This window comes from Mastigoproctus giganteus, chromosome 11 (genome assembly GCF_048544385.1).
Source record: "Mastigoproctus giganteus isolate SK-2022 chromosome 11, ASM4854438v1, whole genome shotgun sequence".
Classification (NCBI taxonomy): Eukaryota; Metazoa; Arthropoda; class Arachnida; order Uropygi; family Thelyphonidae; genus Mastigoproctus; species Mastigoproctus giganteus.
The window spans coordinates 73,073,516-73,100,416 of NC_143585.1; the positions used below are offsets into that span (position 1 = coordinate 73,073,516).

General features: G+C 39.5%; 1 protein-coding gene across 1 annotated transcript in view; it reads right to left on the reverse strand.

Moving 5' to 3' along the window:
* LOC150078122 (lymphotoxin beta receptor inhibitor-like) overlaps positions 1-26,139 on the reverse strand; it is a 32,021-nt gene extending 5,882 nt beyond the window's left edge. Inside the window, exons 1-3 of the mRNA XM_090384198.1 lie at positions 26,044-26,139; positions 7,762-7,924; positions 4,231-4,314 (exon numbers count right to left, since the gene is read on the reverse strand). Of these exons, the coding sequence (XP_090240324.1) occupies positions 4,231-4,314; positions 7,762-7,924; positions 26,044-26,047 (251 nt within the window). The 5' untranslated portion in view covers positions 26,048-26,139. The remainder of the gene's footprint in view (positions 1-4,230; positions 4,315-7,761; positions 7,925-26,043) is intronic.
* Between the last annotated feature and the right edge of the window lie 762 nt (positions 26,140-26,901).

A 26,901-nucleotide genomic window follows, 5' to 3' on the forward strand; every position in this document is an offset into this window, starting at 1 on the left:
AAATGCAATTAATTATTAATAATTGCCTCCATAACGTTCACCAACCTCGTGCACGCAATTTACTGTCTAACAGTTGATGTTCCATTGTAACGTTTTTTGTATATTAATGAATATTCTATATTTGTAAATACTGTAGTTTAGTATTTTGTAAATATTTAAATATTTGTATAATTTGTAAATATTTCAGTTAAATATTTTAGTCTTGCTTTTTCGGATGCAACAATATTCCTCATGTATTATGGAACCCGAAGCAAAAGGTCTTTTCCTAAGTGACCTATGTAAACTCAGGTAAATAATTACATAGTGATATTGACTGAAGTGCAGTATAGTATACACCGGCAGGTACTTCGATGAAAGCGAGGAAGACGGCGATAATTGACGGGTGAAGGCACCTCCCTTTTCTGATTGTTTTGTGTCGTCGATGGGGGAGGGTTTAGCTTAGGTAGGGTGTTTATCCTTCCATCCCGCTGTTTTAAAATGGGAAAACGAGTTCCCGATTTAAAATAGCGGCAGGTGTGGAGAAAAACACCTTACGTAGCCGAGTGGTCAAGAGCGCGAGTGTAGTAGCACACGCTTTTTGAGCGGACCGGAGTTCAAGCCCATGACTGCTAAATATTTGTATTGATTGATATTGTAAACTCCACTGACCTGGTGGTCGTGCCGGAGTATAAACAAGAACGTTTTTTTAGGTATATCAACCTAGGAGGGCAGTGTGGGGGGGAAGCAGTGGCATCTGCCTATCACTGCTTTCCCACTGTTTTGCTTGCTGCCATGTTGTAGGGTGTACACCGTTCTGGAGATTTACAGTGATATTTATTCGACCTTGAGAATTTCGCGCACTATTGCGCAGGTAAATAATTACATAGGTCATTTCCTGATTAGATTAGATTTAGATTGGTGTGTCTTTTATGTGCAGTGATCACCGAGTTATCTCTCTTTTACTGGTGTCAGCTCTTCGTTTTATATCTTCACTGTCTTGTGAAAGTACAGTACTCAAATTCACACGATTTTCATTAAATAATATTGACTGGGAGATCCTTAAATTCTCCATAGAGACTGACTTTCCTGCTTCTGCTTCTCCTCGCCTTGATACCATGTATGCTGCATTTGGTGCATCTTATGTTCAGAAAACCTTGATAACAGCATCGTATAAATCGGCTAGGAAGAAATGTGTTAATGTGAAAACTTGCTCTTGGTGGTCTTCGGACTTGTCTGTCCTTAGGATACAAGTTCACCAAGCGCGTAGGACTTATCAGGGACATAGACACTTGTCTCCTGAAGATGTTGAGGTACTCCATAGTTGGTATATTAATCTTAAGAAGAAATATGTTAGGACAATTGCCGCTAGGAAAAAGGAAACTTGGTCCGATATTGTTGAAAACTCTGGGAACGCTAACCCGTGGGGGCTATTATACAAAATTATGAGAAACAAACTTAAAACTCAAGAAGTCTTTGGAACTATTGTACACAATGGTGTCGAGACTAAAAACTGGTCTGAGTCTGTAAGTGTTACACTTGACAACTTGTTTCCGATTGATGACTCTGGTTGTGATACTGAAATTCATAGCAAGTATTCTGCAAGTATTCATAGCTCTGCAAACTGTAAATACCTGCAAACTCTGCAAGTATTCATAGCTCTGTACATATCAAATTCTTATTCGGAACCATTTACTGCTGCGGAGTTATAAAGCAGATCAATATAAGAAAATGTCGTTGTATGCTGGAGAATATATTTATTGTGGAGACTGCAAAACTTAAACCTGAAATTCTATTACAGTTATTTAACAAATGCTTGGAGGAAGGACACTTTCTGGAGCTCTGGAAAACTGCTCTTCTGAGATTAATTCAAAAGCCCAACAATCCCCCAGACGAGCCTAGATCTTATCGGCCATTTGCCCTGCTGGCCAATTTGGGGAAGTTGTTGGAACGCCTAGTTGCCCTAAGGTTAAACTCTTTTCCTTGCAAAAGATCTTCTTCCGTCCAAGTATGGTTTTTCTCCAGGCCGTTCTTGCGAGGACGCCCTTGTAAATTTTATTTGCCACGTTGAAAACTCTCCGTTCAAATACACATTGGCTATATTCATAGACTTCGAGGGTGCCTTTGATTCCCTTTGGTGGGATAGCGCCCTTGAATGTCTACGGTCTGCAGAATGTCCTCAACAGTTATATCTTGTCAAAAGCTACTTTACAAACCGATTCGTCACCGTCAGATCCTATCATAACCAGATTCTGAGCCAAATTTCTAGAGGGTGTCCTCAAGGATCCACTTAGGACCGTTATTCTGGCACGTGGTGTTACAGGACTGAATAAAGAGAACATTTGAAAATACCAAGATCATGGCTTACGCCATGGGCTAACAGTACTTCTTAGCGGTAACTCAAGATCTGCCTTGGAAGCATCAGCTAGAATAGTCCTAGAAGACCTGCAGAATTGAACCCACGAAAATAAATTGAAGATAAGTCATTCAAAGACCAAGATCATGGTTCATGGGGGTAAACTTGATATCCGGCGTCCACCTACGTGTAAAATTGGAAATGCTTAAATCCCTATAGTCACGGAAACTAAATTGTTGTGAGTTATTATTGACCATAAATTGAATTTTGGGGCGCATTTGTCAAGCCTTGGTGCAAAATTTAAACGCTTTGACAATGCTATAGTTAGTTACTCGAAATGAATGGGGCCTCTCCAGACGATCCTTGAGGCTCTACTATACAGCTGTGTTTGTCCCTGTGGTGGCCTATGCTGCAGGCACATGGTTCCATAGGGTCAAAATTGTAAAAGTTTCAAGCTAAATTGATGACACTTCAGAGAATAATGTTACTATGTGTTCTGAAAGCCTGCTGCACAGTCTCAACGGCCACACTTCAGGTCCTGGCGGTTTTCTGCCTCTCAACTTACACGTGATTTATAGAGGATTGAACTACAGACTAAAACGTAAAATTCCCTGAGAACTCTTTGGAATCACAATTATTTAGATTCGGTTGTCAAACATGAACGTAAAAGAATTTGGAATGAACTAATAACCCTTTGGCAATGTAGCTGGGATACTTCATCAGTTAGCTGTGTTACGAGTAAATTCTTCCCCGAGGCCTACACATTGATGAACAAGAAGATGAATGTCTGGTTCAGTATGGATATGTTTACTTCATACTTGCTGACGTCACGGTTTGATGAACATGAAATTATATAAATTTAGGTTGTCAACAACAGATCTATGTCAGTGTGGAAAGGTTGAAGACTGGCAATATGTACCGTATTCATGCCCAAACTATACGGATTCTACTGCCAGGCTTAGGAAAGCAGTGCCTAATCTCTCCACCGGTCAAGAGTCAGTGTTGGTGCAGGATGCTGATAATTACCGAGTGCTGCAATCTTTTGCAAAAGAAGCTTTTATGAGAAGACTTGTACAGTCTCACATAACGGCAGTTATTGACGCCTCTGGCCCGAACCCATTTGCCCCGCAATTTGGTGTTTACGACGAACTGTCTGGTTGTGTTCTCACCAGTTTATAGAACAATCGATTTTGCTGTATGTTTGCTGTAGATGAGCAAATCTCAACCTTTTTTTTTTTTTTTTTCTCCTAATACGCCACGGGAAACTCTCTCTCTCTCTCTCTCTCTCTCTCTCTCTCTCTCTCTCTCTCTCTCCTTGTTTTTTTTTTAATACGCCACGGGAACTTCTCTCTCTCTCTCTCTCTCTTTTAATACGCCACGGGAACTTCTCTCTCTCAGGAAGTGCTCAGGATATGCCCTTGCTGCTCCTTCATTAGCACTGGCAGCCTCACCTGTTATTTTTTTAGTGGGGCAACGTGGAATAGAATTTTTGGAAAAGATTTAAGGAAATTACTAGAAATTTTTCAAACCGGTAGGTAATCCAACCGTCGTAAATTGAGGACCCACTGTATTTAGGCCTGATGTAGCCAGTGGTCATGAGCGAGAGTGCATAGCACGCGTTCCTTGAGTGGACCGGGGTTCGAGCCCGTGACTACTAAATACGATAAATATTTGTATTGACGATTTATTGTAAACTCTACTGACTTGGTTGTCGTGCCGGAGTATAAACAGAAAATTTACTTGGATATGTCCCGACGCGTACACTACAGCAACATAGCAGGTTGGCCGTGAGGCTTCCGGAAGTATCATTAAAAAAAAAAAAAAACCTTAAAGGAAAGCAAAACTAAAACCAGAAAGCAAAACTAACGGAATTTTCTCCTTTTATATAGGCTACTTACTTGAAGTATTGAAATTCAAGTTCTCTGTCAGATATGTCCAATCCAAACAAAAACCCGAAAGGCCCAAGTTCGTCTTTGATATGCCTGAAACATATATAAATGGTTTTATAAGGATATTAATTCTTCCTTAAGGGAAGATGAATTTTTAAATTAGTACGAATATCTTAGCTCTGTAAACACACACTCTCTCTCTCTCTCTCTATATATATATATATATATATATATATACACACACACACACACACACACACACACACCCTAGTCCAATAAAAACATTATGACCACTTACCTAATACTGGGTATGGCCTGCTCTTACCGCCACTATGTCTGTCACACAGTGAGGCGTGGACTCTAAGGGTACCGAACGTTGCAGGAGGTATGTTGTACGATGTCGTCAGGATTGCGTCCTGAAGTAAACTTTTTTTTTTCCGTCCTAGATCTACAATAGTCTGTGGTGAACGTAGTGGATGTACTAAGAGTTTTCAAATGGAATCCCTGGCGAAGAATCCAAACGCCGGATCTGGCGATCTACGTAATCCCAAAGACGTTCTCTTTTATGCTCAAGCACGACAACCAGGTCAGTTTCATGTGATGGATTTTGAAATACAATCTTTAGTTGTATTTAGCACTTATGTGGACTTGAACCATGGTCAATTCAAAGAGCGTGTGCTATTGCACTTTATCTGCGACCACTCGGCTACGTCAGGGTATGGGATTCATATCCGGAGAATTCAGCAGCCTAAATAACGGTAAAACTTTAGTACCCCTGGGCGTGGCCACCGACCGGTTTTTGCTTGAATCCCACCCGAAGTCGCGTAAAAACATGACCCCTCTTATAAGTAGGGTTGTCCCCCTTCTAATTCGACTATTTCTCTCAATGCAGAGAACGTGTCAGTGCCACGTTGTTGGTATTGTTTTTTATTTTATAGATAAGATTATTACAGTGCATATTATGTATGTAATTTGACAAATTCTATAATATCATAATTTTTTTTTGAATTTGGATATTAGCTGAAAATCCAGGATCATATTGCCAAAAAACTTACCCATTATAAAAAAAAAATAAAAAAAAAAAGTTGTCGACCACTTTTTAAAAGTGGTCATAAACTTTTTTTTTTTTCTAAAATGGTGTAATTTATAAAATGGTTAGGATCTTTCTTCCTGATGGTCCTGTGTATGCTGTTAAGTTTTTTTTAATTTTTAAATATTTCCTCATATTTGTAATATGTAATAATCATATTTATAATCTTCATAGTTGTTAAACATTTATAAATGCGCCGACCGGGCTAGCCGGGTGGGTAAAGCGCCTGCCTGGCAACCCAAAGGTCGCGGGTTCGTATCCCGCCTCGGGCTTGGTAGTTATTGGCGCATCGGCTTCTGTGGCCATAGTGCTCCCAAGGTTTTGGGAGGTGCACTATGGCCACAGAAGCCGATGCGCCAATAACTACAAAAATAAATTTATAAATGCAGTTTTCTCTACTTGAATAAATTAAATCTATCTCCGTGAATATAAAACCTTATTTGATTTTTTATTTAATTTAAGTAATAATCCTAAAAATTTAAAATTGTAATATTACAAGAATATGATATGGAGATTAAGCAACAAATTCCAGGCCTGGCCTTGATACGGAGATCTTCAATATCTTTAAATATTATGTACCGTAAGTTACGAAACCAGAAGTCAGACCAACTAAAAGAATAATAATAATAAATACAGTGGGATACCTAGAGTGGATCTATCCAGAATTATATTTGAATTATTCAACGGAGCGCTGTATTGATTTTTTTTTTTTAATTCTTTGAACTTGTTTTTGTCATTGACACCAAAGTTGAAATTTCTTTTATAAATCCTGCAGGCGCATTGTTAACTGAAGTTGATATGGGATCTGTTGAGGTGTCCAGATCAGAGTTAAATATAAATTTCCTCTAGAATCTGCTGTCCAGGAAAGGAAAATAATGTGTTACGGCCCGCTTTAATTCTGAGATAGGATTCAGTTTGTTAATCCTTTCTGGAACTGTTCACAAATTTAAGACAATTTTCGATCGATTTTTTTTCAACTTGCTTACAGATCCTACTTTTTGCATAGTAGTCGTATTCGTGAATAAAATATGTATTAATTGTCTTAGCATATGTAGAAATAAGTGATTTATTAACAGTTGTTTTCAATTTTACTCTAGAGATTCGTGCGAGATTGTAATAAACTATTTACGAAAAGAATGAAATATTTTGAAATAATACGCAGTGAGACTATTATATAATAGCTTTTTTATGAATCGTAGTTTAATCTTTTTAAATACACCTCGGTTGCGCTAAATGAACTCATGAAACCAACTCTGTGATGAAATATACCCCCCCCCCCGGACCGTGTAGCGATTTTCGTTCTTGGCACTACTGTATTTCGTCCTCAATTGCACCAGCTTGTTACTGGTGGGAAATGATTAAAAAAGGGGAAAAAAAATCTGTTTATAGTTATGCAGAAATAAGTGTTAACTTCACTGTTGTTACAGCAGCCACACGCGTGCACGCAGTAGTACATATTTCGTAAAGTACGTATGGTTTCGAATGTGCGGGAGTCTAGTATTGCACTGCATTGAATTATTTTGATTCCTAGTGAATTCATAAATGGCCCTAATCAAGATGTTTAACTGCGGAATTTATGAAGTTCATGTTTTAAAATTTGATGTCAAGTAATTTTTAAAATTCGACCAACTTTGTTAAATGCTGTATATTGTATTTAATATATATGACTAGCATGGGAAGAGACAGTGATATGATAGACTTTCGATTCTACAGAAGTTGAGTCGAAAATGGCGTGTTTGTTATTTTGTCACTGATACTACACAGTTACAATTAACGATTTCTGTGAAAAGTATCTGCTACTACGGGTAAACGGCGATTTTTTTCGTGATGAGTAAGAGTATGCGCTGCCAGTTGCTACCAGATTATCATTTAAACCTACAGTGATTAATCAAAACTTTTTTTTTTTTTGTACCTCGGTGTTTGTGAATACAGTACTAGACTCAGTAGCGTATACACGAAGTATAACCGACCACGGATTTGAGTACTGTACTTTGAATGCCAGTTAGACTCATGCATACATGTAACCGGTAACATATGATATGATGGCTGCTTACACGTAGAATGCGGGTTGGAGGGGCGGGCTTTTATCATTAATAATAGTAACTAATTCTTTTATGGAGCGGTCACAATTATTAGCGATAAGTAAAAATCGCCATTAAACCCATTTTTACGACTATACAAAGAGTGGCAGCAACATAAATTGGATTTCGTAAACGAGAAATCTTACCTTTGGACTATCTTGTTCAAGAACTGCTACTTATATTGAACTTATTCTTAACAGATTGTCCGACAAATAATAATCGAACACCGCATTAGTAAAAAGTAAATATTAATCGTTAATAATTTAAAAACAGAAAACAAAAAAAGTTGTTCATAAAGAATATAATTAATTTTCATCAATGTGCAATGAACTTGGCAAATGATAAAAATGACCGTAAAATATTCCATACTCAAAATTAAGTAGCTGCTTTTTTAACTTGGAGGACAGAATCTCTTTGCCTGAACTTGTAGAAGGTTGTGTGGTATCCGATAGTACGAAGAGAAGAGGTAGCTGAAGTACGACCAGAGAGACGACTGCTGGATTACCAGTGACTGACATATCCACGAATTTTGCTGGAAAAAAGAAGAAAACAATACACAGGTTTCGGATATTCATATGTAGATTGAAATTCACCAAATTGCTTTTCATTTCTTATATTTATAGAAACATTTGTTTTCTGACTTGCATATCATCTACTAACAATTACTTTAATAAAATTTCAGGCACGTTAGTAATAATTCATGATTTAGAGCAAAAAGAAACGACTGTTATAAGCGAACCGAAAACATTTAAGTTCTGTGCATCCGCTGTTTTGCCCATTCATTTCTCCAACAAGCGCACGGCGAAAAGCAATATCCAGTGCTTCAGCTACAATATAGTGTATGGACAGCGTATGTGATAAGTATGAAAACATACTTAAAAAAGACATAAAATTTTATGAAAATCCATCCACTGGAAGTCCAGTTATTACATGAGGACGGTAAAAAAAAAAAAAAAAATATATATAAATATATATATATATACACACACACCAATGAGCCAAAACATTATGACTAGCGAGTCGTTATGCAAATCGAAGCAACTGCACGTGAACTACGGCGCGTGCGCGTTTGGGACACGGTATGGAAAACACCTGATACTGAGCTCCGTTAATCATAGTTACTCTCATTCTTCAGATGGGAAAGGCAGCGGACTTCAGTGAGTTTGACAAAGGCCAAATTGTAATGGCCAGACGACTGGGTCAGAGCATATCTGAAACAGCACGGCTGATGGCGAACTCACGGCCAGCCGTGGTTAGTACCTACCGAAAGTGGTCCGAGGAGGGAAAACCCACGAACCGCCAACGAGACGTTACACGACCACGGCTCATCGATGCTCGGGGTGAGCGACGGCTCTCCGGAATGGTACGTGGCAACAGAAGGGCGACTTGGCGCAACTCGCCGGTAATTGGAATGCTGGTGACGGGAGTAATGTGTCACAATACACAGTACATCGAACCCTATTGAAAATGGGGCTGCGTAGCCGTAGGCTGCGCTCATGTTAACCACATTTCACTGGCTACAGCCCCTACAATGTACACACGAGCATCGAAACTGGACCTTTTGTGATTGGAAGAAGGTTGTCTGGTCCGATGAATCACCTTTCCTGTTGCACAATGTGGACGGCCGGGTACGTGTGCATCGTTTACCTGGGGAAGTGATGATGCCTGGATGCATGTGGGACGAAAACAAGCCGGTGGTGGCGGTGTCATGCTTTGGGCGATGTTCCGCTGGATACCCTGGGTTCAGTCATCCATGTGCTGGGCACTTCTAACGTCTATCACCATAACATGACTCTCCCAAAGGAAAAATCACCACTCATATGCCAAAGGAACTGACCATATCAAACTAAACGGTAGAAATCAACCACGCCTTCATGACTGAATCTCCGATGGGGTTCCTCCCACAAATGATCCTAACATTTTGGAAACCAAAACTGGGATGCTGTCCTAGCCACGGCTTTTCTACTGGATGTCAATCGACAGCTATTGCCAATGTGCCATACAGGCAATTTGAGCTGGCTCCCTTGCCGGCCACTGTTCTTCCCCTTCCCTTGGCGGGAGAGAATAGATGGCCTCGCTGTCCCCACTTTCTCCTCTGGTGGGGGCATGGGCATGCCCCACTCTAACTGGAGTTGTCTTCCCTATAAGCCGACGACGAAAATATAGATATCATCATACTCCAAGAACCATACGCAGCCGCCAATCAAGTAAGGGGATACCCTCTACAATACAAGATCATACAACCTGAAAATGAAATCCCCTCGGCCACTATTGTGGTCAGAAACCCAGATATAACAGCTACCAGGATCACTCACCTCTGCACGGCCTTGGCAGTCTGTGCGCATCTTATCTCAGCACTGGGAGCCTTCTACGTCGTAGCCCTTTATTGTCGCCCTGGAGAGGACATAACGATGGCTACAAGGTACCTAGAACATGTAACAAATATCCTCCCTGACCAGAAACTAATAATAGGAGCGGACGTGAACTGCAGGTCACCAGCTTGGTACAGCCATACCCCGGACAGGCAGGGGACAAGGAATGGGCAGCGCCTGGAGGAATTCCTAGCAACATCAACGATAACAGTGCTAAACCAACCTAATCAACTACCGACTTACTGCAACCTACGATGGGAATCAACCATCGATGTCTCCCTAGCCACTAGAAACATTGCTGGCAATATAACAGACTGGACGGTTCAGGATGCCTGGACAACGTCCGACCACAGGGTCCTGACCTTCCAACTCAACAGAGACCAGAGATAATATCCTGAGAGAAAAATGCTGCAGAGATATGCGGTGAACACTGCAAACTGGAACCAATTCAGAGACACCCTAATAGCAGAAAAAGATACACAGCAAGCTGCAATTCAAACAATCCAAGACCCTGACCAACTCCAAAAAATAGTCACAGCGATCATTACTAAAGCAGCGAATGCTGCCATAAAACGAAGAAAACCTGCCTCAGGTGCTGTACCATGGTGGAGTCCGGAGCTCCAGAGGCTCCGAAGAGAAGTCCAGGACAAACGAAAAGCATTCCAGAGAGCCAGACGCTCCTGGCCTGCCCCTGAAGTGGATGCACTACGGGAAATCTACAAAGAAGCCAGAAACCAGTACACCTCGCTCATACGCAGAAGTAAACAACTCTCGTGGGAAAATCTGGTCGCAACCACTGGCAACACTGACCCCTGGGGGGTGGTCTACAAAGTAACCACTAATAAACTTCCCAGGGGAGAGGTAATTTCAACCACCATAACACCACAGAGAGATGCTACCAATTCTTGGGAGGCATCTGTTAACAATATTTTGGATGCAACCTTCCACCCTCATGTAAACCCACAGACACCCCAACAAATCAAGATGTGCACAGAGAATGACGACTACCGAACAGAAGACAGGGAACCGGATTTCACAATAGAGGAACTACAAGCGGCTGCGCACCTTATTAAAAGTAAGAAATGTCCGGGTCCGGACCTCTTGGAGCCCGAAATCATCAGGAAGGTGGTGGAGATAGCCCCTGACATGCTACTGAACCTCTTCAATCTATGTCTCCAAACTGGAACCTATCCGAAGGACTGGAAAAAAGCAAATATTAAACTCATAATTAAAAACCCGACAAAACCACCAGACCAACCAACTTCCTACAGACCAATAGCCCTACTAACAGTCTGCAGTAAACTCTTGGAATGACTCCTGTTAACCAGAATACAGGCTCACTACCTACAGGCAAACCTAATGTCCCCAAACCAGTACGGCTTTAGACCGGGAACGTCGACTGTAGATGCCCTGAAGAACGTCCTTGCACGTGCAGCTGCCACAGAAAACAAATATTTCCTGGCTATCTCTATCGACTTTGCTGGGGCGTTTGACACCCTTTGGTGGCCGAGCATCCTGGCCCGGCTCCGGGGGAGTGGGATGCCAGGCAACCTCTATCGAGTAATCCAAAGCTACCTCTCCAGTAGACTCATCATGGTGAATGCTCCATATAAAATACTCACCAGAAAAATCAACAGAGGCTGTCCACAAGGCTCCGTTTTAGGACCTACGTTATGGAACATCGTTTTGGATGAATTCCTAAATACCGATATTGGAGAGGCGTCTTCACAAGCCTTTGCAGACGACCTCATCCTGATGATAGAGGGAAACAGCAGAATTCAGCTGGAAAGAAAGGCAAATCATGCCCTTAAAATCCTACAAGAATGGACCAATATCCACTTCCTTAGGATCTCTGCAACCAAAACGGACTCCATTCTCCTCAAGGGTGCCCTAGATTACAGGAGACCCCCACAGATTAAGATTGATGGTATCACATTACGACTGTCCAAGGAACTTAGATACCTGGGAGTAATACTGGACCCCACTCTCTGCTTCCAGGCACACTTGAAATACATCCGTAAGAAGATACAGGGCTATACAGCCCTTGTTACCAGAGTCGCAAAAAGGGATTGGGAATTGAAAAAGAAGACCCTCAAGCTGTTTTACAAAGCCGCCTTCCTGCCGATAGCTACCTATGCTTCCGGAGCTTGGTACCCCAAAGTCACCATGGCTGTAAATCGCAGAATCCTCGACTCTATCCATAGAGCCATGCTGCTCGCTATAACCCGGGCCTGCAGAACAGTTAGCACCCACGCGCTGCAGGTGCTGGCAGGAACCCTACCTTTAGACCTCGAAGTAGCTAAATGTGGAGTATTATATGAACTCTCCAAGGGAAGAGCCTGCACCTTCGCCGGCTTCGACGCAGATCCTACCACAAATCGTTTGACTGAGAAAAAGAGACTTGCAAATCATCTCATGCAAACCTGGCAAACCAGATGGGAGAATTCCCCAAAGGGAGAAGTCACCAAACGATTCTTCCCCAACGTTGGAAAACTCTATCCAATGGCTCCAGCATGGTTCACGCCGGGACTCCACGCGACCTTCCTGCTAACAGGACATGGTGCCTTTAAGGCTAAACTTACAGCCCTGGGCATTACAGATGACCCTACTTGCTGCTGTGGAGAGCTGGAGAGCTGGCACCACCTCATGCATGAATGCCAGCTTTATGATGACCTCCGCTGCCAACTCATCACTCGGATCACTTTTTTGCCCAGAGATAGAGAACAACACCTCCTGGATGGGAGACAGGAATACATTGCCTTCTCAAAGTTCGCTGAAGCCCTGTACAGAAGAAGACGGGACCTGAATGCACATTAGCCACATAATGGCTAGAAGCCAAAATGTGCATAACACCAAAGATGGACTACTAAGCAACCATGAAGATAGACAAAAAATCTGAATGAAGGACGAATAGCAGCTGTTCTGGCGGCCTGAGCCAAGCACTAGCCTGGCTCTCCTTTAATATCCCTTCCTGGCAGGAGGACGAGATGACCAGTCGCCTCGCCCCCTGCTACCCCCACCTTTCCTTCTGGTGAGGCATGGGCATGCCTCACTGACCACCTGGGGGAATCTCTTCTGTGTCCCCCATACTTCTGCCTTTCCCCCCAACCTTCTTCCTCCCCTCCCCCACTCTATCTATACACAACGCGAGCGCCCTACACACTAAATTTAATCTAGCAAAAAAATAATCTTCGCCCAGTCTCGGCCTAATTATCCTACGCAATGCCCTACTCCTGCCATATGAATGCATGCACACGTGCTGTATGCAAACATCCAAAGTAATTACGATTGCATGGATGCGTATATATTATGTATCACTGTTGTGTATATGTGCATATATGTGTATGTGTACATAAGTTTTTTTAGGTCCTAGCTGCCGAAATCTCAGGAAATTAAGCGGCAGGACCTGCCAGAGTAAATCTTAGTCTACTGGTGTTTCCTGGTCTGCCTCCACGGGGCGAAGGTGGGGCAACGCTGGGCTCCAGCAGGGGTCCAGCGGCTAAATGACCAGATGAACAACGGTACACGACATTACACAGGTACAATACCCACACACTTTTAAACCTCTGGCATTCCCAGGAAACTGGTACACCCACAAAGAAAGCAACGCGGAGATGGGGGAAACCCCTGGGGCCGCATGACAACAATATACCTTACACCTTACCGTACACCTATCGGCTCCATATTTCTATCTATTTCCCCCATCTTCAGTTTTCCCCCACTCTACCTGTATGCAAGTGAATGTCCCACACAAACTAAATTCAACAATCTAAAATCAATTTCGCCCACCATTTTTGGCTTTCTTCTAGCGCTTCCCCGCTACACTACACGATCACTTTTTTTTTTAGGTCCTAGCCACTGAAATCTCAGGAAATTAGGAGGCAGGACCTACCAGAGTAAATCTTAAAAGTACTATGTACCTGGTCTGCCTCCACGGGGCGAAAGTGGGGTAATGTCTGGCCTCAGCAGAGGTCTGGCGACTAAAAACAACGGTACACGACACCACACACATAAAGATCTATACACTTTTAAATCTCTGGCTTTTACAGTGATCTGTCTCACCACACTAAGTAAACTACGCGAAGATGGGGGAAACCCCTGCTGCCGTCTGCCCCTAAATACACTTTACACCTAAACATCATTGCGGAGATGGGGAAAACCCCTGGCGCCGCTAAACATCAATACACTACCTAAACATCATTGATGACCAGGTACACCATTTCATGGCAACGGTCTGTTGCTGTCTTTCAGCAGGATAATGCGCCATGCCACACCTCCCGGATTGTTCGAGAATGGTTCGCGGAACACGAGGAAGACTTGCCCTGGCCTCCAAATTCCCCAGACATCAATCCCATCGAGCTTGTGGTTTGTGTTGGAGCCGCAACTCCGTTCTGCGGTGTCTCAACCACTGACCTTACAGTAGTTAAAGCAGTGGTTTTCAACCAGAGTGCCGCAACAACATTCCTGGGGTACCGTGTAATTTGGGTTTAAGTTACTTAAATTTATTATTATTATTATTTTTAAAAAAAAATTGTATATTTATTTCATTATAAAAATGTGTACGGTATCCATCGTACCGTGTCTTTTTAATTTTGTGATCTATAATCGATCTTTATTTAGTACCTCTATAAAAAGAATAAAATTATTATACAGATGTATAATAATTTTATTCTTTATATTATACAGATATATATTGAAAGGTCGAAAACCACTGTGTTAGGTATTTCTTTTGGCATAGGGGTGCCGTGAAAAAAATTACTGGAACACTAAGGGCGCCGTGAACCGAGAAAGTTTGGGAACCTCTGAGTTAAGGGATCTGCTGGTTACGTGTTGGTACCAGATACCACAAGACACATTTAGAAATCTTGTAGCTTCCATGCCTCACTGGGTACGAGCTGTTTTGGCTGCACGTGGAGGACCATCATATTAGGTAGTTGGTCATAATGTTTTGGCTCATCGGTGTATATAATAATAAATAATAATAATTGTCCGATTTCTATCGTTGCGATTTTAATGAAATGTGGAATGGCTCGAAAATTCTCTAAAAGACAATTTCATGTAAATCCATGCACTGGAAGCCCGATTGCTACATGCAGACGGACGGACATGGTGAAGACAATAGGCGTATTATGCATATATGCTAACGCACTCAATAAAAATATGGATGTAGTGCGCAGTTATAATGCACATGCCCTCAACAAGCTGTAGCTACTAATTACTGATGGTGTCAAGTCAATACTCACCTCCAAGGAATCGAGGTAGACATGTCTACGTCGATCGACAGAAGCTACTGGATGAGCAGGAGATTCTGCTGGTGACAGCTTATCTGCATAACCAAGCATGACTGTACAGTTCGTGGTTTGAGTTCATGGACTGGAGTTAGTATTATTGCCAGGGCCGGATTTAAATTTGTTGTGGCGGTAAGCTATAACCTTTTTTTTAATGTTGTTCACCTGTGACAATATTAAAGGATTTTTTTGAAGATGGAGTGAGGCCCCTTTTAATAAGCTGTAGCTTGTTTAGCTCGTATGTAAATCCGGCTCTGATTATTGCCATAAAAGACCAAATATTTCTGTGTCTCACTCTTGGCACTATGTTAACTGTTTGCAACAACAAGAACTTGGTGCTGGCATTCATTCATCATTGTGTAAGTGTAGAATTACGCTGTAACGTCATGGTATGCTGCTTTCGAAGAGTCACTCTCAGTAAGTATATGAAGCACTAATGGCAGCCTTATAGTACGCTGTCAGCATAAGTGCAGCTATTAATTATTTGAAAGGTTTATAAAGCGGAATATTTTAAAATATTTAAGATGGAAAAGAGTGGCGAATCCTCGCGAGCCAAAGAACAAAGATAACGTTCGTTGTGGAGTCCGGAATCTTTGATACGGATAAGGCGATAAGTTATATCAGAAGTAAAAGTTTAAGATATTTCTGATTGTAACTGACAACAGCACCTCATAGCATAAATAAATTCATTTATATTAGAAAAAAATAATAAATTCTTTTATATTTCAGAAGAGCCATATAAGGTCAGAGGAATTCGCAAAGTAGAGATTCATCTCTAAATAAAAAAAAAAGAAAAAAGTCCATTGTAGGGCGGATTTACGAACTATTTTTTTTCCTTATTATATGACGAGTTTTATTTATACTAGATAGCAACATAAAGGCAAAATGATTTAATGAAGTAAACCTATTTATCATCGACCCTAAAAACCAGTCGCCTGATTACTTGGATATTTTGCAATTCTTCCTCCTAAATTTACATAATCTTTCTAACACTGCAAGTTATAACTTGTAGTTGTTCTAACAATTAAATATCCATTAGTTGAAAGAAAAGTTTCTTAACCAGTCTGAAAATTATCCTTGCTTAATTTAAGCAGTCTTAGATTACTTCGTTTGTGCCACTTGAGAAAGGTTGCACAAGCTTGAGGTTATGCATGGTCTCTCTCTCTCTCTTTCTTTCTAAATACTTCCTTATGCCAATAACCAGCTTGTTGATCTTTGTTTTCCATCAAATTTTCCTGAAGTCTTGAAACCTGTATACGCTGTGTCATTATCGTATCCAGGTATCATCGTAAGGGGAACATATGCCCCTCCCTGAATACTCCCCTGCGCAGTCTCTACTTGTAACATTCCGGTGCATCATTAAAAAAAAGAAAAAAAGTGCTGTTCTGGAAGCCTGTCTGCACTTTAAGAGAACTTCGTGTCGGATTTTAAAATTACTCCTCTAAATCTAATAACTGATTGGCAACTATCATAAATTTGCTACTTCCCAAGTAATAAGAAAATTCAGGATTGCTATTAGCCAAATGTAGAATCTTACATTTCTCAAATACTTCCTGACACGCTAGGGTGCTTAATCAACGCCACCTTAAAAACTGGTTTTGTTTTTAAGGTGGCGCTGGCTTAATTGCGCATGACTGGGTCCCATCTCTCACTTTTATCCATTTCACCGCTTTTACATTTCCTCCGATATCACATGTTTATTTTAGGTAATATGCACCGCTTGAATTCGTTCTTACAACCAGGGATAAGTGCATCATCATCTTCATCTTTGTTTCTGTTCTATGGTGGCCCCATGACTCTCGTCCAAATCCACCTAGAATTATAGTCAAACATGTACTCTATGAATATTACAGGTGGCCTGAACATTATATTCAGGCCACCCCATCACCAGGAGGCAGTCACACCTGGGCAGCTGCTTCCTGGCGCCCGTCCCAGGCACATTTTCCAACCTGGGTCTACTAAAGCTCTTATTGTGCGAATTGGCACCACTCCCGCACCCATCTGAGGTAGTGCTATACAGGTGGGTGCCAACACCCCACACCCAGGCTGCCCAAACCAGAGTGCAGCCTGGGTGTGGAGTAAAAAAAAAAAAATAATAATAAACAAATAAAATTAAATAAAAATAAAAAAGAAATAAAAAAATAACAAATTAAAATAATAATTAAACAAACAAAAAAATTTCAATTAAATTTCTCCCCAAATAGCCAAAGAAACAAAAAAAAAAAAAAAAAAAAAAATACACAAGCAACCTGCCATTCCATTTATGGAAAAACACATTGCAATCCCGCACCAAGTAGTCAATACTAATTATCCTGGTGCCAGCATCCCGCGTTCTAGTAACTCACTAGATTGCCAGCAAAAAAATTTATTAATAATAAATTTAAAAAAAAAAATATATATATATACAGTATATAATAAGTAAAATAAAAATAAGTAAATAACAATAAAAAATAAATAAATAATAAAATAAAAATAAGTAAATAACTATAAATTAAATTAAAAAATTTAAAAATAAAATTAAATAAAAATGATAAAATAAATAAAATTCCTCTACCTCCACAAGGCCAAATTAAGCCAGGGATAAAAAAAAAAGTGTACAGCATTTATGAACTGTAAGCAACAGAAAAGAGTCCTCTTCTTAAAAACTAATCTTGCAAAATTTTGTAAGGCCTGAAAGACCTTTATTATCTAAACATATGTACTCTTGTCCTCTGACAAGGGCACAACAGGCATTAACTCCCTCCTGTAGTCCTCATATAGGGGGCAATCAAATAAAATATGATCCCACGATTCCGGCAGTGTGCATGTACAATTAGGATGAGTTTCTAACCCAAAAATTTTTGGTTTATCCAATTATGGAAACATTAAATATAATGTTTCCATAATTGGATAAAACCATTTCTTATTTTTGACATTGTGATTAAACCGCACATTGGGAATAAATAATATGGTAACTTCTCCCGTTAAACTCTGCTCCCAACGATATTGCCACATCTCTACTAATCTGCTTCTAATCATTTCTTTTTCTTTTTTAACATCGTCCATACAAGTAACATTTATCCCCCAAAAGCTTGTTCTTACCCTTTTTTTTTTCAAGAAATAACAAAATGCTCTATAAATAGCATATAAATCTAAAGGCAGTACCCCTCCAATTACCTGTAAAGCATTTGTTGAAACGGTCTTGCATGTTCTTATAAAAGCCAACATTATTACTCTCTGTAGTGATGATAACTTTTGTCTAAACTTAACAATAGTTATATGCTTAAACCATACAGAAACAGTGTATACTACGATTGGGAGAAATATTGCCGTATAATATTAACTCAAGACCTTTTCCCAAGTCCCCAATCAGTTTTTGTTATTCTAATAATTGCTGATATAAATTTTTTTGATCTTGTTATTTATATAATCAAGATGCGGGAAAAATGACTATTTGTCATCTATTAAAATTCCTAAGTATTTAACTTGAGATCTCAAAGGTATTTGCTTTCCATTAATTATTAATTTCGGTGACCTTCCATAATCTAACTTGCCTTTCAGCAACATCATTACTGTCTTACCATCTGAGATCTTAAGTTATTTACACCTGCCCACATACTCAGATCTTTTTTACTACAACTCCCATCGTCTGTTCTAATACTAACCTGGATTTACCCTCAGTACATATTACTAAATCATCTGCATATGCAACCAACTTACAATGCGGAATTTCTTTCTCTAGCCACTGATTTAACACCAAATTCCAAAACACTGGACCAAGCACCGATCCTTGCAGACAGCCTCTATTAATAGATCTACCAAATTTCAAATATACTTGAACTCTCCTACCACTTAAATAACTTCTTAATGTTTGATACAATATTTGAGGACAATTTATTTTTCTTAAATGCTCTTGTACCACACCTTGTCAAACGCACCTTCAAAATTTACAAATAATACCAAAACATATTTACTTGTTGATTGTGAACTATAACTCACTAATGTATTTATAGCATCTTCGGTTGAAAGAACTTTTCTAAATCCAAGCTGACCTATAAACTCCATTTTAGATTTAATAAACACATGTTCTAATCTTAAAAGTAACAACTTCTTTTTGGGAAAAGTAACAACTTTTCCCAAATTTTCCAACAGCGATATAGGTCTATATCCTCTAGGATCACTAACAGGTTTACCAGGTTTATGTATAAGCTTTAGAAGGGCAATTTTCCAGAACTCTGGAAAACTGTTCATTATAATATTCATTTATCTTAGTTATACAATTATTTTCTATCGTATCCTGGAGTTTTATTTTCATTTAATTTAGAACATGTCATTAATAACTTCTGAGTAGTGAACAATTGTATGTCATTATGTCCTACATAACTAAACTCTCCTGCTAAGTTGCTGATTTGCAATGGTAACATCAATATTGGAACTTCCATGTAAGTTATCAAATGTGGAGGGTTTTCCTCCAAAACAACCAATATATGGTTTTTGGAAACACACAATATCTAAATTCATCTCATAGGCCATAACCCTTGCCTCATCCATTACTGACCTACTCTTTTGTGCATTTAATTGCATAATACTTATATAACCATCATCACTATGATATTTAAAGACTCCATATTGCTCAAATAAAAACTTGCTATCCATTATTAACCTTCATACTTGCTATTTCCAAAGCTATAATATAATCAGGACAATTATTGTCCCGAACTGAATGATCACAACTTTTACCTTTCCTTTTACAATTGACACACGTAGGACTCTTATAAGGGATAAGTGCAGCTTTTTATATTGCTATTTTTCTTTATTTTGGGGTTGTTTTTTTTTTTTATTGAGGATTTTTCGTTCAAAGTTAAATTTTGCGTCGCGTAATCCTTTTTTTTTTTTTTAAAGCCAATTTGATATTACACTGAAACGTGTCTCGGTGAAATTTTATATTTATCTTTGTTTATGCATATGAGTGTGGCACCTCTGGCTTCCGCCAATAAATTGTTTATTAATCCGTAAATTGTTTCCATACAGTCTTCAAAAATTACTTTCAGAATTTGGCAACCCTGCTTGGTTAACCAAGTGACAACCCTCAAAATCTTTGTACTTTGAACAAAACTTTTACGCAAACTTTTTATACTTGGATGAATATCACTAACGCTTATCAAAAAGATTTAAAAAAAAAAAAAACTTTTAGCATTATTACAAATTAGACGGATTATTCTGCTGAGAATTTAAAAAAGAAAACTATTTACGATGAAATCAAACACAATACTGTACACATTTTCGATTTGTTTCACTGCTTCCCGTCCCCCTCACAAAATACCTAATGACCTAATCAGTTTTAGGTAATATACAAATACTGTACAGTAGTACACAATTATTGGTTCACTGGAAGGGGAAAAAAAAAGAAAGAAAAAGTACGATTTTGTTGACGGTAGATGGCAGCACGCTACCACCATTGCCTTTTTATGTTTCTAACAGTAGTGGCTACTGGCAATTTCAACCGATAATGTTTTTTTTTTTTTTTTCTTTTTCTTTTCCTGACCGTTATAACAATTTTTCTGCAATATCTAATGAGGTAGAAGCCTGTTTGATTGTTTTATTTCAAGGACACTGTATAATCAATCACCACTAGTTTCTCGGCTTATATTAATAGTGAATTTATCACTCTTCGCATCACCCTAAAGAGTAATGCGAAGCTTATCGGAATATATATATATTTTTTATTTATTATTTTTTAATGCTGAGAAGTTCCAAAACTTTTGGGATTATTTTATTGTTGTTTGATTGAGTGAGCATCATTGTGCACTGTGAATTTTTGTTTCAGAAACAACGAATAAAATTATTAAAAAATGTATAAAATATAGGTATAAATCTTTTCAATCTGAATTTCCACCGATACTTCGTTTAAGTTAAAATAAGTTTAAAAAATTAAATACGTTATGTATATATACTGGAGTTCGAAAGTTGAATTGGATACCGGGATCGATTAAGTGAAGGAAGACAGGTTGTTATAAATGGCCACTGCTCTTCATGGACCAGTGTTAAGGTTAGGATCTCAATGGATTTGCCACTTATCACTGCTTTGAAGCCACTGGCAGATCCGAGCAGTTTTTCTATGGAGGAGGAAGTATGTAATGGTTGATAACATTTGGTTGACAATGCTGTAATTCAAAATTAACAGCGACTTTAGTTTAAATTTGTATTGAATTTTTAACCGGCTATTATATAGTATATAGGCTATTATATACAGTGGCGGACAAAAAAACTGCATACATTTGTAATGAAACGTATAAGATATCATTTGATTACAGTCATTTTGTTTGTCGCAAAGCAAAGGTATTACGTCAGATAACGCTTCTATTGCATCAGACAGAAATTGCAAGGTGTTGCAGCAGCCGTTTCTATAAATACACGCTCATTAGTATCCTGTTTTGCGGAAGTATAAGCATGGCTCCATATGTTCAGTTCCAAAGAAAAAAAGTGTAGCTGTGCTCTGTCCCAGGAAGGGCTATCTACGCGTGCTATCGCTGATAAAATAGGCTGCCACCAGTCAACGGTATCCCGGGTGCCGAAATTAAAGCGTGAAATTACGGCCTGATCCACCGGTGAAACCGGTGGATCAGGCCGTAAGACCGATATTTGAAACGGCTATGCCTTCGTAATCGCCATGCTAGTGCTCCTGATCTAAAACTGACTTTCAGATGGCCTCTGGTGTTGAAACAAGTGCATGAACTGTCCAAAGACGGCTTTCGGAATGTGGTCTGCATGCCTACCCAAGAACAAGTCTTTGTTGACCCAACAAATGAGGAAGAAGCGACTTACTTGGACTAAAACGCATGCTTCATAGACAAAAGAGCAATGGGACACCGTCTTCTTTCCTGACGAATCGAAATTTAACCTGCATGGCTCGGATGGGAAGCGATATGTCAGAAGACGAAAATCAGACGCATACCATCCTGACTGCAAAACACCGACTGTAAAGTTCTCCGCCGGTCATATGGTCTGGGGATGCATAACAAGTAAAGGAGTGGGACGAATTAAGTTTATTAACGGAACGGTGAATGCAGAAACCTACACTGCTATTTTGGAGGAGTGCCTGAAACCCGTTATTAGGGATCACCACACAGACATCCAAAATTGCATTTTTCAACAGGACTCAGCACCTTGCCACACAGCAAAATTGGTAAGTTTTATGTTGAGTTTGTCTTCTTGTCTCACAGGACTTAAAACATACTTACACCAATATTTTCCCCTTTAAGGTGCAATCATACCTGAGAAATGCTGGCATTAGTGTTGGACTGGCCCGGCAACAGTCTAAATTTGAACCCTATTGAAAATTGCTCAGAAGAAGCCAACAAGTAAGATTCAGCTGCAGGAGAACATTGTAAGAGTACGAAATTGGGCAACCGTATATCCAGAAGTTGATTAACTCTGTGCCAGATCGTTGCAAGGCTGTAATTGCAGCTCGAGGAGGAACAACAACATATTAAAGACTTATTTTGTTTATTTACATTACATAATATGTACTATTACGTTAACGTATCATTTCAGCTTGTACACATAAATGCAATAATATGTATGTTTCGTTGTCATGATTGCCGTTTGCATGATTTCTCATATTTCCATTAATTACGCATTTTACCCTTTGGGAAGATATTTATGGCAATTACTGTAGGTATATCAGGCGGAGTCTTTTTATTAGATTTTATTCACAGAGATATACACTGAGTGATCACTGAATTATGACCACCTACCCAGTACTTTGTAGGTCCTCCTTTTGCCCTCAATACAGCAGCTATCCGACGAGGCATTGATTCAACCAGATGTCGGAAGCGTTCGGGAGGTATGGCCAACCAAGCTGTGTGTAATGCGGTCAGCAATGCAGGTATGGAGGTGATCCAGGTATCCAGACGCCTGATATGCCTTTCCATAGTGTCCCACAAGTGCTCTATGGGATTGATATCGGTGGAGTCCGGAGGCCAGTCGATATGCTGGAAGTCAGAACTATGTTCCTCAAACCATTTCTGCACAACAAGTGCCCAACTTGTATGCTGTTTGCACCAGGCGAGTCTTTTACGCCGACGAACCTCAGTTAGGAGAGGATGCCGTAGGGATCGTCTTCGGAACAACATCTGGCATGTCATGCCAGATGTTGTTCCGGGTTGGCCCATATTGTATTGGGTAGTCTTCAACAGTGCTGCGCCTGTACGAGTAGTCGGACTCGGCGCTCACCTCTAACATCAACCTTTGCAGTTTTGCCGTCGGGTCATTGTTTGACCATTTTGACGCCAGTCGTGGTACACTTTAACTACGGCGGCTCTCGAACACCCCACTAGTTCAGCCTTTTTTGGGAAATCGAGGCACCAGCTCGTCCAGCACCCACAATCTGTCCTTTATCAAAGTCCGATAAATCCTTCTTTTTACCTATCACGCTCGAAATTTTATTACCTACTGAACCACTGACACCTGACACATTATCTATGCTACATAGGTCGAATAACTCCTCACTCTCGTACCTCACGTGGTCAACGGGTCGCATTCAGTTTTCATAGGGGTGGTCATAATTCAGTGATCACTCGGTGTATATCCCATCTAACAAATGCATTTCAAAAATTTCTGAAACCCACAATCCAGCGCAAAACACATTATTTGCAAAATTCACAAGTGATGCAGTTTTTTGTCCGCCACTGTACATACAACATGCATAGTTACGATACTATGATAACTTAATATCATAAGACACTGTATTTGCTCTGGAGAGAGGAAGCTGGTCACCCAGTCGCCTCTTGCTAGATCCATCTCTGTTCGGAGCAGACTGGGTTCCAGTCCCGCTTGAGAGAAGTTCTTAAATGTCTCTTCATCAGTGGAGGCTATAATTAGCCAATCTCGGGTGGCAGAAAGGACCCCCGCGAGTTAATCCAGGTATTTCTAGACGTCATAGGCAGTTCCATCTTTGAAAAACGCTTTTACAGACATAATACACGATAACCATATGAATTGACTAACCAGCCTACTGTGTTCCACAGATTTATTAATGATGTTGGACGACCGCATTAAGTTTAAATGACCGTTTTGGCAACTGTACAATCCTACATTGGATAGAAGTGCTGCCCAGAATTACGACTTTGATTGCAACAAACTCAAGATAGCTCAGTAAAGTTTCCGAACTGGGGCAACAAAAAGAACACAAAGTGAAAGGGCTCAAAAATGGTTTTATTTTAATTCAAAGTACCACCTGACTGAATGTATCTATTACACCGTTCTAAGAGTTTGTGAAAAGAGTCAGTGAAGTCGTCCAAAGAGATGATGTTCAGTTCGGCAGTTACGTCTTTTTTTTTTCCCCTGAACATCTTCAAATCTTTCCTCTAAAAGCTGTTTCACTTTGGAGTGGCAACAAAGAAAAATAAAGAGGAAAAATTCTGCTAGTGCTAGAGATGAAGAGTAAAATGGATGGTTGATCTGTACAATGCCATGTTTCGTCAGACTTGTCTTCACAACAAGTGCAGGATGAGCTGGAGCATTGTCGAACATCAACAAGACCAGGTCTTTCTCTCAAAATTGAGGCCTCACCTGGGAAATGAGCGTCGGCAGTCTTTGAAGCACCTGTACATAGAATGCATACATCGACTCTCTCTCTCCTTCAGGTGCAAATTCCTTGTGAATCACACACCCTGTTTGTCGAAGAACATGATCAACATCGTCTTGATTCTAGACTTCTGTAAAGGAAACGTTTTGGGCCTTGGTGATGATTTTAACAAGTTAGTTAATGTGCGAAGTACTTTACATTTCAAGCGCGTTAGCAAATCGTAACAATATGTGATTTTTAATCAGTATTGACGTAGCCGAGTGATCATGAACGAGAGTACATAGCACGTGTTCCTTGAGTGGACCGGGGTTCAAACCAGTGACTACTAAATACGATAAATATTTGTATTGACGATTTATTGTAAACTCTACTGACTTGGTTGTCATGCCGAAGTATAAACAGAAAATTTAATCCTGATATTTGACGTACGGTAGAGGGGAACGAGTGAGCAGAAAAAATAACTTATAGCTATTCATTTTATCGTATAAAAAATTGATTTAATCGGTTCTCTTTGATTCTAACTGTTCTTGCAACAAGTAGCAGTGTGTCAGTCTGTAATTAATCTTCACGTTACACCCGGAAAAGGAAAAGGAAACACAAACTGATAACCGCATCCTGAACTGAAGTGGAGGGAAGAAATTATTTTTTTATTAATATATGCTGAACCAGCATAATAGCATTTATCTTCTTCCATGTAAAAAATCAGTTATTTATTCGAATGGTAGAATTTAATTAAAATTAAATTCGATTAATGCGTAGTGAAGGACTAAATTATGCATGCTCAATGGTAATTTTATTTTTATTATAAAATAAAATAAAGTTTCTGTTTATACTCCGCGACAACCACATACGGTCAGGAGTTCACAAAATAAAGAAAATACAAGAACATTACTGTATTTAGGAGTCTCCGGAGATTGACCCACGGTCACTCAAAGCACATGCACATTTTGTACCTTCGCGCTTGACCACTCTACGGGGGACGTTTGAGGGCCATCATAAGAATTTTTGTGGATCCCATCCTCTAGCTGTCATTCGACTATCGCTAAATTAGATCTCTTGCGTCTCCCGTATAATTAAATTAAATATTAAAACTAAAGTTGGGCATAATAATAGGCGAAATCAATTTTGTTAGAGGCAAAACAATTCGTATTTAAGTTCCCTTCACATTTTCGTTTAGAACAGTATTTTAAATTAAATAAAAAACTTACTAACTATTAATGTATTCCATAAAAAGTCACTCAACTTTCCGAGCGTTTTAAATCCTCCTCCACAAGCGAATTTTGAATAGAATTCAAGAGTTGCAGGTGGTAAATTTTGAAACTAGCTGTTTTATGCAAACGAGATCGGTCATCTAATATACATGTGCCAACATCTTATTTACGAAATAACTAATTCAGAATATACATTTGATAAAAATATTTACCCATATTGACGAGAAGTTTGCTACTGTGCTATGAAACTGAGATTGCTATCCCGGTAGACACGTGGGTAACCAGCTGTGCAAATCGTAAATTGTACAATGAATAGACACATTGCCAACAGGAAATGGGAAACACTATTACGTAACTCGGTGCTACCCCTTGCTGAGCACTGATACCCCTACATGTTCTAAAAGTGTTGTTTTTGTGTTCCTGATGCGATTTCATAGTGGCACATTTCCAAAAAATAAAAAATAAATAAATAAAATACTGCTAACCAACGATTATTTTTTTTTCACCCTTTCATGCTATTTCTTTTATTTTAAAATAAAAACGAAACTTCAATCCTACAAGCTATTTGTGCCAAAAAGATGATTCATTGGCTATTACTTGGATCGTTTCAAGGCCAAGATGAGACTGCAATAGTGGACAAAAATGCAATAAATAAAATCGCAACACACCTATTGCAAATGTTTATTTAGGGCGACTACCACTGTGACAAATCTGATTATAAAACAGCCCTCTACTTGTGTATCAAGCACTACATTATAATACAGTGGGACCTCGATTATTCGAGTTAAACGGGTCGAGACTGCCTCGGATAACATATCTCGGATTACAGTGGACAAAAAATGTTAAGCTTTTGAGATGTACCATATTTCCTTCCGTTGTGTTACTGCTCATGGATTTTGATGAGCTGAGCTCAAGTTTGAAGTCGGATATTGCGTAGCACCCACAGATTTGGAGAGGAATGCAGGTTATGCTTACTGCAATTTTTAATGAAATATTAGCAAGTATTATACAATAAACGGCTGGATACAGTCAGTTATTATTTATTTTAATGTTTTTGTTTTTTTTTTTTT